Source organism: Taurulus bubalis (genome assembly GCF_910589615.1).
Source record: "Taurulus bubalis genome assembly, chromosome: 4".
NCBI lineage: Eukaryota > Metazoa > Chordata > Actinopteri > Perciformes > Cottidae > Taurulus > Taurulus bubalis.
In genome coordinates this window covers 3,880,926-3,895,030 of record NC_136592.1, presented here as the reverse complement: position 1 = coordinate 3,895,030, position 14,105 = coordinate 3,880,926, and the positions used below count along the sequence as shown (strand labels likewise).

The following is a 14,105-nucleotide window of genomic DNA, read 5'->3' as shown; positions in this document are numbered from 1 at the left end:
TGTGCATCATGCTTGTGTGACCAACTATTTTAAGTCACTTAAGCCCCTTTCAAACTCCAAACATGTCTAGAGGATCTGACCTAGAGAATTCGTGACCCGCTTTTGGTCGGGTAAAGCAGTTTACGGACCCGCTATTGAAAACTTCCTCCAGCCGAATTGAAGCTCTATAATTCGGCGTGGTTTGTCCAAATCTGGCGTCCGAATTTCGACCATTTTGGGCGGATTGAAAACAGACACGCGTCCGGTTTTTATAACGGCGATAAAAGTGGTGTACTGACCCGCTTTTCTACACTTCGTTCGGGCCAACCCTTGAGGAGATCGTCTGTGTGGGATGTGTTAACATAATGCGGCTAATTTGGGAGAGTGGCAGCGCCTTGACCTTTAGCGCCCGGCTCTCCCACCGTTCACTTAAAAGAGCCTGACCGTCTATTTAGCTAACGTTACGTGTCGGCCAGAACAGCAAGCTTGCAAATCTCTTCACGTCTCAACTGTGCAGACATTTTTGCCTACAGCATGTTTTAATGACTCTACTCCTTCTGACATTTGACATCTGGTCACGCATTATATCGACACACACAAATGCTAGCAAACGTTCTTGACTGTACATGCTAGCTTAGAACGTTAGCCACATGGCAGCCGTACCTCGACGCAGATCTTTACTAAGAAGCAGATGTATACATGAAAATATCACGGTTCATAATATAACGTGATTGCAACGTATGTTGATTATTCTAATTTCTTAATGAGAAAAATATCACTATTCATCCTACTTGGCTAACACCACAGTCTTTGGCTAAACATTCTTTTATGTTATTCTGTTAGCTAAACATGGCGAGCTGGATAGCTAGCTAATGTTAGCTAACCAACAAGGATATACCTTTACCAACGTTAATGTTACCTGTAGAAATACACACTAAGGTAGAAAATGTAATGAATAGACATATGCTTAGACATACTTACACACGAATCTTCCTAGTCACAGTTTGAATGATGTCTGAACATGTGCAGTCCACAGAAAAGAGTCCGTCTGGCTGCTTCAAACAATCTCCCGCCTCTTTCAAACATGCAGACTTCTGGGGGAATGGGGAACACTAGCTGTAGTGTAAAGTCAACACTGTAGAGTTGTTTGCAGAATATGAAATTTGACTCCCTGTATTAACACCAACTCTTTTTGAAGAATAACTCTCTTGGAGTTGATTAACACTAAACCTGAGTTGAAATAACTCTATATTTTAACACTCAACCCTAACACTGAAAATCCAACACTTTTGATTTTGCTGTGTAATTGGCTGTTCTATTTGTCCATCAAACAGTATCTGAATTAACCCTACAAAGCCTGCATATGGCGATACAAATATATATAACATATCATTGAGAACACATTCCCTTGTGTGTATGTTAACACTTTACAAAAACAATAATCCTTTTCACCAACACATTGTTAAATGTGATCTTCCACATGCAAATTGAAAAGTGGACTATGTTCTGATTAAATGCTTAAAATACAAATAAATAATAATCAGACAGAGAAAAATCCGGCTATATTATTTCTCCCATGCACACTTGAAATAACACGCCTGTTGCATTAGAAATGCCACGCAAGTCAAGTGCATCCTGGAGTAAAAAGGTAATTTCCTGTGTAATTTACTCGTGACACTAGGTGGCATCAAATTACTGCAGAATCTGCCGCCTCTGTGTGAGACCATGAAGCGTGAGCTAAAAACGATGTCCTCTGGTTTAATATTCAGCATGTATATAAATATATATGTATATATATATATATATATATATATATATATATATATATATATATATATATATATATATATATATATATATATATATATATATATATATATATACATATATCTAGATAGATATACATATATCTGCATGTATCTGAATAGAGCAGGTGTGCACATAAACCAGAAAGCCAGAGAATGAGAGAGAAGACGACCAGAAAAAGAAAACTCCGCCATGGAGCATCAGCAGAAACCGGAGCCAGAATCTCCTGGCCCCGCCCCCGAGCCCCGACGTCACAGCCCGTGACGCGCGGACGCACCACTCTCTTCCTCCGTCCCGGGAGCAAAGCATCATCAAAATCATCAAACCATCGCCCCGGCTCTCTCCTCCGCCGTCTCTTTTTTTTAATGTAACTTCTGACTGATCGGCAGAGCAGGGAGCGTCTGGGAAGCCTGGTCCGGCGACAGTAGCTATGATGAAGGCTCTGCTCGGTGATCTTGTCTAAAGCTGGACACACTGGATAGAAAGGATCAGATTATCTCTATATATATATATATTTATATTTTGGGGGATAACATTGCAGTCCTGCGTGGATTCCACTCCCCCCGCTGTGGATGTTACAGTGCATTCTCTCGGTCTGAATGAAGCTTTTCTTTTTTTCGGATCTCCACGGCGCCGAAGCTGTTTCTGGGTGACTGCGGGCTCTTTACTTGTGAAGTCGCGCGTTATAATCACATTGCCGTTATCTTATGAGCTCCATTCATTTGGTTTCAGGCGTCACTTGTATTTAATTTTCTCAAACAATGCCGCGGGTTTCTTGAACGCGTGTTAGTAATTGGCGAGGACAAGTGGTGCGCGTTCGTTATAGGCGTAAAAAGAGGAAAGTTGGGACGCCCCCCCCCCAAAAAAAGTTTTGGAGACTGTCGACATGGCTATGGTGGCATGGAGAAACACCGACGGCGTCGGGGACGCGCAGGGAACCCTCTCCTCCCCGGTCGCATCTCTGTCTCTGCCCGCGGAACTGACGGGACACATGAACCCGGTGTCCTCTCTGGAAATACCCGCGGCAGCAGCGGCGGCGGCGGCGGCGGCGGCGGCACACCAAGGCGCACCGCAGCCCAACCCGTCCGGCACCGCGACCGCCGCCTCCAACAACAACAACAACAACACCTCCTCGTCCTCGTCCTCTTCCTCGTCCATGGACAAGCAGCAGAGCCAGCACATCGAGTGCATCGTGTGCGGGGACAAGTCCAGCGGGAAGCACTACGGACAGTTCACGTGCGAGGGATGTAAGAGCTTCTTCAAACGCAGCGTCAGGAGGAACCTGTCCTACACCTGCAGGGCCAACAGGAACTGTCCCGTAGACCAGCACCACCGCAACCAGTGCCAGTACTGTCGCCTCAAGAAATGCCTCAAAGTCGGCATGAGGAGGGAAGGTACGGCCTGGCGTCCTCCTGTTGTTTCTCTCGGTATAATCACATCGTATTATCCAGCACCACACGGTTTAGGACACTGCTTCTCTTTTCACTGAATGCATTCATAGCGAGATAATGTATCTTGACCACACGGCTGTAAACTGATACAAATGTCGTGCATTGCTACATATGTGTGTAGCCTAGCTACTACATAATTCATTCCTGGACACAGTTTGTGTTGCCTTTGTCTTCTCAGTGACACTGGATAAATATATATATATTTATTTAAACATATTTTTCCGCTCATACTATTCATATCAGAATATTTCTCTCAGACAGGCTACTCGTCTCCATGCTAGCCTTGGTATATATAGCCTGCTGTGACGTTGCAGAGATTAATGTTAACGTTGACCTAGCATCCTTAGCATGGCTATTGTTGCTGCTCGCGCGCGTTACGTCCGTCCTATGGAGCCATTGTGCGGCGCAGGCGGACCGAGGCTGCTTCACGGGTCACATTAATTCAATTCGACAGTAATTTGAGCGCATTTTGGTAACATTTTAGTTGTTTTTGTTTGAGTTTTTTTTCGTTTTATTAATAGCTTTTAGAGTGCGTGATGTTCTCGCTAGAATATGTGTGGACTGTGCGCGCGCGTGTGCGCTCTGGTTTATTAATCTATGCTGGTCGTACAGGCCCAACAGCCCGTGTAGCCTGCCGTTGCTGCTTTCCCCAGCAAAAATAACAACAGTTTTATTGTATTTTTTTTTTTAAATAAAGTTGAATACAGTTTTTAGCACCACACATTTAGGAGAAATATACAAAATGAGGCCCCACGGTGGGCTAACTGTCGAAGTGGGTTCAGGCGAGGTGACTCGCCAGAAAGTAACGTTAGGTGGCATTCACGTGAGAGGACGTGAGTTCAAGGCGAAGGCGCGACACTTTTGGCCTTTTGGATTTAAACCCGTTTGAAATGAGACAGACTAGCAAACAAGAAACTCTCGCGCGACATTATCTGCAGGTTCGTGGCCTAGAAATAGGCTCCAACGAGCTGCGAGCTGAATGTGACTTTTCTCTCCAGCAGCAGTCCAAAACACTTATTTGTGTTCATGAGTGAGCAGCTAGTCCACATAGACCATATACATGCACTATAACGGCCAAGAGGCTAGTGTGTGTTTATAACGTGTGCTATTGTTTGTTTTATTCCATGTAAATGTCATCTGTGTCGTATCAATCGCCTTCTAGCTTGATTTGACATTTCTGCTGTGTTCCTCTTCTTCTTTTCTGTGCAGCTGTCCAGAGGGGCAGACTTCCCACCCAGTCTTATCACGGCCAGTTCGCTCTGACAAACGGAGACCCCTTGCAGTGCCACTCCTATCTCTCCGGGTACATCTCTCTGCTGCTGCGGGCCGAGCCCTACCCGACCTCCCGGTTCGGCTCCCAGTGCCTGCAGGGCAACAACCTCATGGGCATCGAGAACATCTGCGAGCTAGCGGCCCGGATGCTGTTCAGTGCCGTGGAGTGGGCCCGCAACATCCCGTTCTTCCCGGACCTGCAGGTGACGGACCAGGTGGCCCTGCTGCGCCTCACGTGGAGCGAGCTGTTCGTCCTGAACGCCGCGCAGTGCTCCATGCCCGTGCACGTCGCGCCGCTGCTCGCCGCCGCGGGCCTCCACGCCTCCCCGATGTCCGCGGACCGGGTGGTGGCCTTCATGGACCACATCCGGGTCTTCCAGGAGCAGGTGGAGAAGCTCAAGGTGCTGCACGTGGATTCGGCGGAGTACAGCTGCATCAAGGCCGTCGTTCTGTTCACCACAGGTAACCGCCCGGATAGTTTGAAGCAAAAGCCCTCCATCTTTGTTACGGGCAGTGGTTGTGGTGCGGCGAATAGCACGATATCCAACACGTATGAACAACAACAATTATATACACATATACTTACAAATCATCCCGCATCGTGCATGCATTGCAGAATTAAAGATGGTTGAACAATTATCATTTAGATTTTTTTTTTCATAAAAGCGTTACTTTTCGGCCATGAACATATATAGGCTAATATAAATATTATACTGAACATCCGGGGTAGTGGGAAACACAAGCTGGTTAAAAAACCTCTTTCACACAAATTGTGCGTTTTCTCAGAAAATCATGGACGCCCTGTTTCAGAGCACTAAGTAAATGTTTATTTTCGTGAAATGCGCAAAAATATAAAGGAAATGGAATATGTTGGGGTTAAGGGTTCATGTCTGGTCTTTCTCATTAAGTGTAAACAAAATTAAAAAAAAAAAAAACGTTTTAGATGCACATCATTTTCTATTATTTTTTTCTGCAAATCTTAATTTGATCAGAACTCTGAACTCCAGAATCATTATGAAGCCAAAAGAGAAAGAAAGACATTTTTTTTGCCATTATATAATTTATTGGCTAGTGACCACAATGACCTATGACCTCATACAGTTTGTCAGCCCTTAAAGGAACATAGTTAAGTTCATCAGTATCATGCAGTTAATTATTATTATTATTATTATATTATTATTTAAAAAGCTGGAAGTGAGTTTTTGTGGGTTTACAAACTGCAGCCCCTGAGAAATATAACACTTTGAATGAATCACACAGTAGCCCATAATATTCAAATAAAAAGTGTTTTACCATTTAATAGCATGGTAACTGCATGTCTGAGCTAACATTTTATTCCAATGTTGCCTCACATATAATATGCCTCAGCAATCAAATAGACTGTTTTATCTTATTGACCAGTTTTTTATTATTTAAGTTTCAAATATAGAGCAGTACAATTAACGGGAAGTTAACTTGTAGGTTTTACATTCACGTTAAATTATTTATCAAATAATGAATCAAAATAATAGAGAAGGGAAAATATTTTTAATTGAGAAAAACAATATCCTTGACCTCTCTTCAAACATGAATTACGAAATTTATAAATGTAAATAGATGATTTTATTTTTATTATAGTTTTTGAATGGTTAGACAGATGGATTTGCTTTACAGCTACTAAACGACCTGTAAAGCTGAGGGTTAGAGCCTCGTAATAACAGTCATAATGGTGATTTGATGGCAGGGTCATTAGCAGTATCAAAAGGATGAGGAGCAGCCGAGTTAGAAAAAAAAGAGGTCTCCTGTGTAGGTCTATTTTCGTCCCCATGAGCACATCTGAACACGTGTCTTTAAACTGGGACACAGAAACCGTTCTTTAACCCCTGCTGCCATCCGGCCTGCAGCGCTACTGTACAGGCAGAGGCTCTGTGTAGAAACACCGCATCGCTCTGACACATATCCATACGCTTTCCTTATTTCATGTTCTGAACGGCATTCCTTTTTTTTTATTGACAGGATAGCGCCATCTTTCATCTCCGACGGCACGAGGCTTATGAGATAACAATTAATCTCGATGGCGGTCAACTGTATTGGTGTTTAATTGACCCCGAGCTGCTGTTTTTACCCCAGCAGATTTGACTGATTCGGGTACGTCGTGTGTACCTGCTGTCCTGATCTGTTGCTGTCTCACCCAGATTTACTCTGATCTGCTGCCACGATAATAAACTAGTTCAAGCCAGCTACAAAAGCTCAGTTGTCCGCAATCCTGCCCGTTCCTTTAATACCTTGATCCGTGATGTAGTAAATATTGTCGAGTGGAAAACGATAACGTCCAAGAGCAAAACGTGACATTTTCTTTTATTGCCTTGTGATGGTCACAGTCCATCGGCACCAACTCATTGTTCTGACAACGTTGGCAAAATACCAGCGACATTGAACCATCAACCGTTTTGCATTGCGTTCCGCTTCTTCTCCTCTCCTGTTTTTCATTAATTAATTTCATTAATGAATTATTGTTTTGGTCTCCCCTCTCTGTCTAGATGCCTGTGGTCTGTCGGACGTGGCGCATGTGGAGGGTCTGCAGGAGAAATCCCAGTGTGCTTTAGAGGAGTATGTGAGGAGCCAGTATCCCAACCAGCCCAACAGGTTTGGAAAGCTGCTGCTCCGCTTGCCTTCCCTCCGCACCGTCTCTTCCTCTGTCATAGAGCAGCTTTTCTTCATCCGTCTCGTGGGGAAAACGCCCATCGAAACTCTGATAAGGGACATGCTGCTGTCCGGCAGCAGCTTCAACTGGCCGTACATGCCCATCCAGTAGAGGAGAGGGCCGCGGCGGTGCTAAGGTCAGGAAAAAGGTCCCACACCTCAGATCAAGTCATTTCGGTGCGGCGGGAAATCGCTGTTTTGCTTGGAACAAGGGGAGAAAAAAATAAATAAACTGCCAGTGGATTGAGATAATTACAGGTATTTCAAATGTAAGAAAAATATCTGAATTCATAATTTTCTTATACTGCGGACCAACTGCCATTTCCCATAGGAGTTCTCTTTCTTTCTGCTGCGTTGTGTCCCTGTGTGTCTAGATCGGTCCCTGCAATGAATTTACCTTTTTTCCCCCATGTTAAACGATTTGTCCCCACTGGCAGATTTTTTTTTTTTTGTACTTGTTCGAGGAGAAACAACTTTTCATTGGATGAAAATGACTGGTTATGACGGACTTTCTTCTTCTTTTTTTCCTCAACGTGGAGATCACTCACAGTCTATGGTTTCGGGATAACAAACGATATTTATTGGACCCTGTATGTATATTTATCGTGCTTGTAAATTATGTTTTGGCTCCTTTTTTTAAATGTTTTTCCGTATTTTTGCCCCGGCCAGTGAGAAAACGGCAGGGATTATTTTGTGTCGATCTGTTGTATTTTTTTGTAGTTTTTTCATTTGTTTTCATACCTTCCAGACATGGCACTTTTTTGAACATTTCAGAAAGATTTAACACAGGCGTTTGAAGCCCAATGTCAACTGACTTTAACTTTGCTCAACTGTGTACAGACCGAACGGTGAGATTAATGCTCTGTTTTACGTACTTTGGAGTCTGGTTCTGTTTGCATTGTCGACATAATAAGGAATAAGACAGAATAAGGAGACGAAGAGCAAAGAAGCATTTGGAAAATGCACTTCTCATGATCAGTGTTAGGCTGCGCCAAGTAATGCATTACTCCCTACATGGTAATACCATTACTTTCTTACGTTAGTACTTCCTTAAATATTTTAGTTAATATTGCCCCGCGGGTTTAATTATTTCCACAATGTTTAATGTCTACTCCTTTTACCCTCTAAAAACAAATTGTAAAAACAGTTTTTCTCATTTATTCCTCATGCAGATAGGGAATGTGGTCATTTCTCATCTCAAGAGATGACGACAAGAAGAAGAATATGAGCTGTGTACGTTAATCCGACATGTTCATATTTAGAGGGGTCAACGGAGGTTAAAATCATATTCTTTTGACTAGTAACTTGTTTCAAGGAAAAGTAATGGCATTACTTTTCTGGATTAACGATAAATGCATTACAAAAGCCACTAAATGAAAGCGAGTCATTTATGTTTCCGGGTCTTCTTCACTGACCGTCTCAGAGAGATTTGAAGAGCACTGGAGCAGCGTATACTTTAAGGACAGCCTCTTAACGGGGTAAATGAACTGCACACAGCTTCCCAGCTCAATTAATAAATCGATTTCATTGGAATTCATGCATATATGAGCCCAGGCCACTTAAAGGCAAAACAAACCACTGCAGGGTATTGCTGAACAGAACGTGTGAGTGAATGTGTGTGCATGCGTCTGTGAGTGTATGAGTGTGTGTTTGTATTTGTATTTTCTTCTTTGACAACCACTCTGATGTACTGTGAAAGCATATTGGTTAACATATTGGTACCGTATTAAATTATAACTCAAGATTTATAAATAAAGTGTATTTGGTTTATTTTGCCATTCCAATTCTACGTTGTTTTTGACTGTGAGTTACGATGTGGAGTATCTGACCGTCACGTCACTCTCCAGACATCTACATCACACGCTGCCGTTATGATTTTACAATGTTCTGCAGACCTGAAGCAGGAACACATTGCACGTCTCCACAGTCACGCTCCGTGGGCTTCTTGATCGAGTTCAGCCACTGAAACATATTTCAAACTCTTGACTAAATGCACAGCGCGCACACATTTATTTATTTCTTTGAAAGCAGCTGCAGCTTAAAATGTCGAAAAAAAGAGAAGAAAAACAAATGAATGTGTTAGGGAGTAACCCAGAAATACACAAACATAAGAAACTATATGTTATATTATACAAACCACATGTGTTTTCTGCTAAGTTAAAGCAGCATGCTTGTCCCTAGTTAACACCTCTTAACAGACAGGCTTCTCTCGTTGTTTTGTTATCAGGCTTATAGTATTCATTCATAAAGGTGGTTCAACTCGGCATAAGACAAGAGAGCAGAATGAAGCCGGAATGATAATTATTTCTGTGTTGCCAGATTGGGGAGGACAGAGAGGATTAAAGCAGCTTCTTTGCTTCTTAGCGGACAGAGAGCTAATGAGGGGCCCCCGAGTGCTCTGTCACAACAGTTTACCCTGAGGAGGATGAAGCTGGGCGCTCCGCGGCCCCTGGGTGTTCTGGGCCAAGGGGCCAACGTAAAACAATGGAGCATTTTCCCACACACGTACAGGTCCGAGACGAGAACATGCCAAGGAGTATGTGGGGGAGATGGAGGAGGGAGAGGTTCAGACCTCTTGAGCAGCACAAAGTGCAGCAGCGGTTCTCAAATGGATTTACACTTTCCTCTGTATATTGCAGTGTTGGTCCATGTCGTCAATGAGGGAGCGCCGGTCGCTGCGCGCGCAGGACGGTTTGGACTCAGCCAATCAGCTTTCAGGATGGAAACGCGTCGCCAATCAGATCGCGTTTAAGATTTTTTTTTTAATGTTTTCTCCTCATCGTTCTTCTTTGTGTCAAGTAGACTAACTATTAGATCTAGAGGAAAACACTCACGTCAGAGTGGTCAATAATAAAATACACTGAAGCAATGACACGAAATGTAATGTTTATCCGGGGAATTACACCCTCAGAATAATATGATAAGTAATCATATATATATATATATATATATATATATATATATATATGTATATATATATATATATAATAATAATAATACTTATATAGTATACATTTTATTTTTGTAATAATACTCGTATATAATAATTGTTTATATATACAATCAAAATGATATATATAAATATATATATATATCATATTGATTGTATATATATATATATATATATATATATATATATATATATATATATATATATATATATATATATACAATTATGATTATATAAAAGGTGTAATGGTGAAACAAATATTTTTGCTGAACTAAGTAATGAGCAATAAATTACACAAAGTCTAAAGTGTAGTGTTTTGTTTCTTCTCTCTTCCGTGTTATTTAAGCAGGAACTCCTGAAGTTTGAGCTTTTACAGCAAAATTGTGGCGGGAGAGAAACACAATGCTATATAATTATGGCAATTACAAACATGTTAATAAATAATGTTTAATTGCTGGGACGTGGCTGCACTGTAGTTTATGTGCGAGGTGAATAACTGGCTGTTTGAGTCGTTTCCATGGCTCTGACAATTATCACTCGTACACATATTTTTAAACATAACTTTATTGGAAATTAAACGCAATGGCGATTACATAAATCCAGAAGATACACACAAAAAAGATGGTTTAAGATCAATTTTGATCGAAGTTAAATAGGGATTCCTTCCTCGAATATCTGCACAGAACAAATAAAACACGTCACTTTTATCAAGTTCATCTTTGTGGAGCGACGATGAGTTTTGCAGACTTGAAAATAATTAAAAAAATATTGAACATCGTTTATTGTTGTAGTTCAATCCACATCGTCAGTTTTTATTTGTATTTATTTATTTTTCCTCTTCTTTCATTGTTTGGCTGAAGGTGAACGGCTCACTGGGACACGTGTCTGTTCAAATGTCTAATGGGAAACATATATATATATATATATATATATATATATATATATATATATATATATATATATATATATATATATATATATATATATATATATATATAAGCACTCAATAGAGCTCATAAATGACGTGTTTGTGTGTTATTGTTCGAACAAGAAATGTTCTGCTGAAATGAGGCATTTTTTAGGCTATACTAAAATATATGTAACAAATCTTATCGATAATATATAACCTAAATATTAAATCCAATGTTAATTATACAACTAGATGTATTGAGAAGAAGGTATTGCTTCGATACATTTATTTTACTCCAGATTTCCCTGAAAAACGAGTTATCGATACACTTCCTTCCTTCCTTCGCTTCTCAGCTGCTGTTTGCTGTCAAAAAGGCAACTTTTCTTTTGAATAATGTTATTTTCTCATTATTTTCCCTTTTTTGTCTCAAGTTTCTGTTGTTAAAAGCAAGTCTGAATGAAAAAAAACAATTATCTAATTTCCATAATATATATTCATATATGCATGTGTTTTTTGTTGAGTTACTGATTATATAAAACGAGTACAGCTTTAGTTTCAGAGTGGACAAACAACAAGCCAATAAAAATGATAATAAATAATGAATTCACGGGGTGCATGTGTGTGAGCGCCTTTAGGCCGAGAGAAGACAAACACACGTCTGTTCTTACTTCATGGTCTTTATTCTGCATAAATCCTTCGTTTTTTGTATTTATTTATTTTTTACAGTGGGACACAATTTGATTGCACACTTTTTGGTAATGTGTCGATAGTCTTTCATTTACTTGTAAACGATCCTGGACCTCTTCACATTTATTTATTTATTGATGGGTTTATTTACTGGCTGACGTATTCAATGCCTCGCTCGCAATACTTATCGATTTCTCATGTTTGCGCTTTTATTGTGTCGCATGAGGCTATGAAGCTTCCGTCCTGGACTTTGTCCTGTTGAGGAAATAGTTGCCTGCAGAGCGGAGGCTACACGTGAGCATGCGCAGTGGCCTGAGCCAAACCCTTTAATCATATCTATTTCAGACTGGAGCTAAACAACCAGAATCCTCTTTTCTCAGAGACACATCGAGTTATTTTCTCCTTCATCCTCAAACCCTCCTCACCCTCCTCACCCTCACCACCACGTCATAGACACAAAACAATATCGTCCAAGTCAAAGAAAGTTCCTCTGATGCCGCTTCCTTGATTTGGACGTGGCGTTACTGTGAGATCCAGTCGTATAACAGCTCTTTCATGGCTACATGACGCTCGTCTGTCTGCAGTAAACGGACCTGCAGGCTGAAACATCTGAGAAGCAATTTCACAATTTGTGCGGAAAGAAAGGTCTGTTTCAAAAGCAGAGGGACACGAAACCTCTTCAGATCAGAGAGAAGTCCTCTGTCACGTGATCCACAGCTCCGTTTGACAATTACTAAATGCATTTGTTTTGTCATTCAATTACATGTTGGAAAATATATTATATTGTGTGGACTTATGTTCTATCTTTCTATCTATCTGTCTGTCTGTATGTCTCTCTCTCTGTCTATCTATCTGCTCTCCATCTCTCTCTCTGTCTGTCTGTCTGTCTGTCTCTCTGTCTCTCTGTCTGTCTGTCTGTCTGTCTCTCTGTCTGTCTGCCAGTGGGTGAATCCAGGCCCCTGAAAGGAGCCCAGCTCTTTTCTTCTTCCTTTATTTCTCCTCCTTGTCCCCACATTGCCCTTTTAATCCTGTTCCGCGCGCAGCCCTGACATGACGCCACTCCGCTCCCTCTCTGATGTCTCCTCTCTGACGGTGTGAATCAAGAGGTTCCCCCGGCTCCTCCCCTGACCTCTGACCCCGGGCTGCCCTCTCCCTGACACGAGGCTCCAGAGAACCAGGGATCTGATCGCGTAGAGATGCTGCATGCAGGGGGATGCGACGCAGCAGTCGCGTCTCAACATTGTTTTATTGATCTAAACTTGACTCTTAAAGGTGATTATCAATCACGATTCTCAGATACTCTCTGGCAAAGAATCGATTTATTGTTGTTTGTTTGAAATGTGTTTCCTCCTCGCTGTCATGTCTTCTCCTCGCGTGAATAATGCACATTTACTCTCCTCACGGCGCCACGCCTCAGCGAGCCCATCTGATGCTCGAGAAAAACAAAGTCTTAAAAGCAGCGAGGAGGAGGAGGAGGAGGAGGAAGGCGGTCCGCGAGGAAGAGGAGGCCCTCGCGAACACGTCTCAGAGACCAGGGAGGAGGAGAGGGAGAAAAACACACCAATCAACTCAAGGACTGTACAAAGAACGGGCTGTCGTTGCTAAGAGACAGATGCAGAATAACCTCCATGAGAAACCTGACCATGACCCTTCCTCCTCCTCCTCCTCCTCCTCCTCCTCCCGAACAGTCTCTCCTTCTCCTACCCAATTACTATCGAACATTAAAGCCCACCTCTGTCACATTAAAGCTGAAAGGCAGGGAGGTGGCGGGTGTGTGTGTAGAGGAGGAAGAGGAGGAGGAAGAGGAGGAGAGAGGGGGTGTTTAAGAGTGTTAAGAAGCTGCGCAGAAGATTTAGCATGATTCCTGACAGCAAAAACAAACCAATTTTCGTCTCTTTTTTTTGCACGAGAGAATGGCTGTTGGGTTTGCTGGCGCGCTTTACGCACAGGCTGCTGGAGGGGCGGAGTCTGGGCGGAGGTGAGGAGGAGGAGGGGTCTGACAGACGAATGAGAAGATGAAGATTTGACAGAGGGGTGGGGGAGAGTTCATCTTATGCGAGGCCTGTCGATTAGTGCGTTCGCGGCTGACAGGTGGAATCCCAGGGGCGCGTCTGTCAGCGCGTCTGCTGCGGGGCCACTGCAGGAGACACCGCCATGTGGGCGGGGCCACGAGGCAGACGCAGCTCATTGGACCAGCCCGGAGGCCCCGCCCCCCACGGCCAGAGAGCCGAGATTAAAGCTTTTCCCTTTTTTTTATTTATTATTATGCACAGAAAGCTGGACGAAAGTCATGTTAATCCCCCAGTAATACATTGCTATCAGTGATCTGTCATTACTGATAGATTAGATAGACAATAGATGTGGGGTC

General features: G+C 42.3%; 1 protein-coding gene across 2 annotated transcripts; it reads left to right on the top strand.

Annotated features, from left to right (window-relative positions):
* Nucleotides 1–2,671: 2,671 nt before the first annotated feature.
* LOC306735093 (COUP transcription factor 2-like) lies at nt 2,672–7,302 on the top strand (the record flags this gene model as incomplete). 2 transcript variants are annotated; one of them, XM_079216532.1, is made up of 3 exons in its annotated part: nt 2,672–3,179; nt 4,446–4,970; nt 7,028–7,302. In XM_079216532.1, the coding sequence occupies 3 exons, from the start codon at nt 2,672–2,674 to the stop codon at nt 7,300–7,302; spliced, it is 1,308 nt and encodes a 435-aa protein (XP_079072658.1). The 2 variants fall into 2 exon arrangements, with proteins under 2 accessions (XP_079072658.1, XP_079072657.1); XM_079216531.1 differs by having other exon boundaries at nt 2,672–3,212.
* Between the last annotated feature and the right edge of the window lie 6,803 nt (nt 7,303–14,105).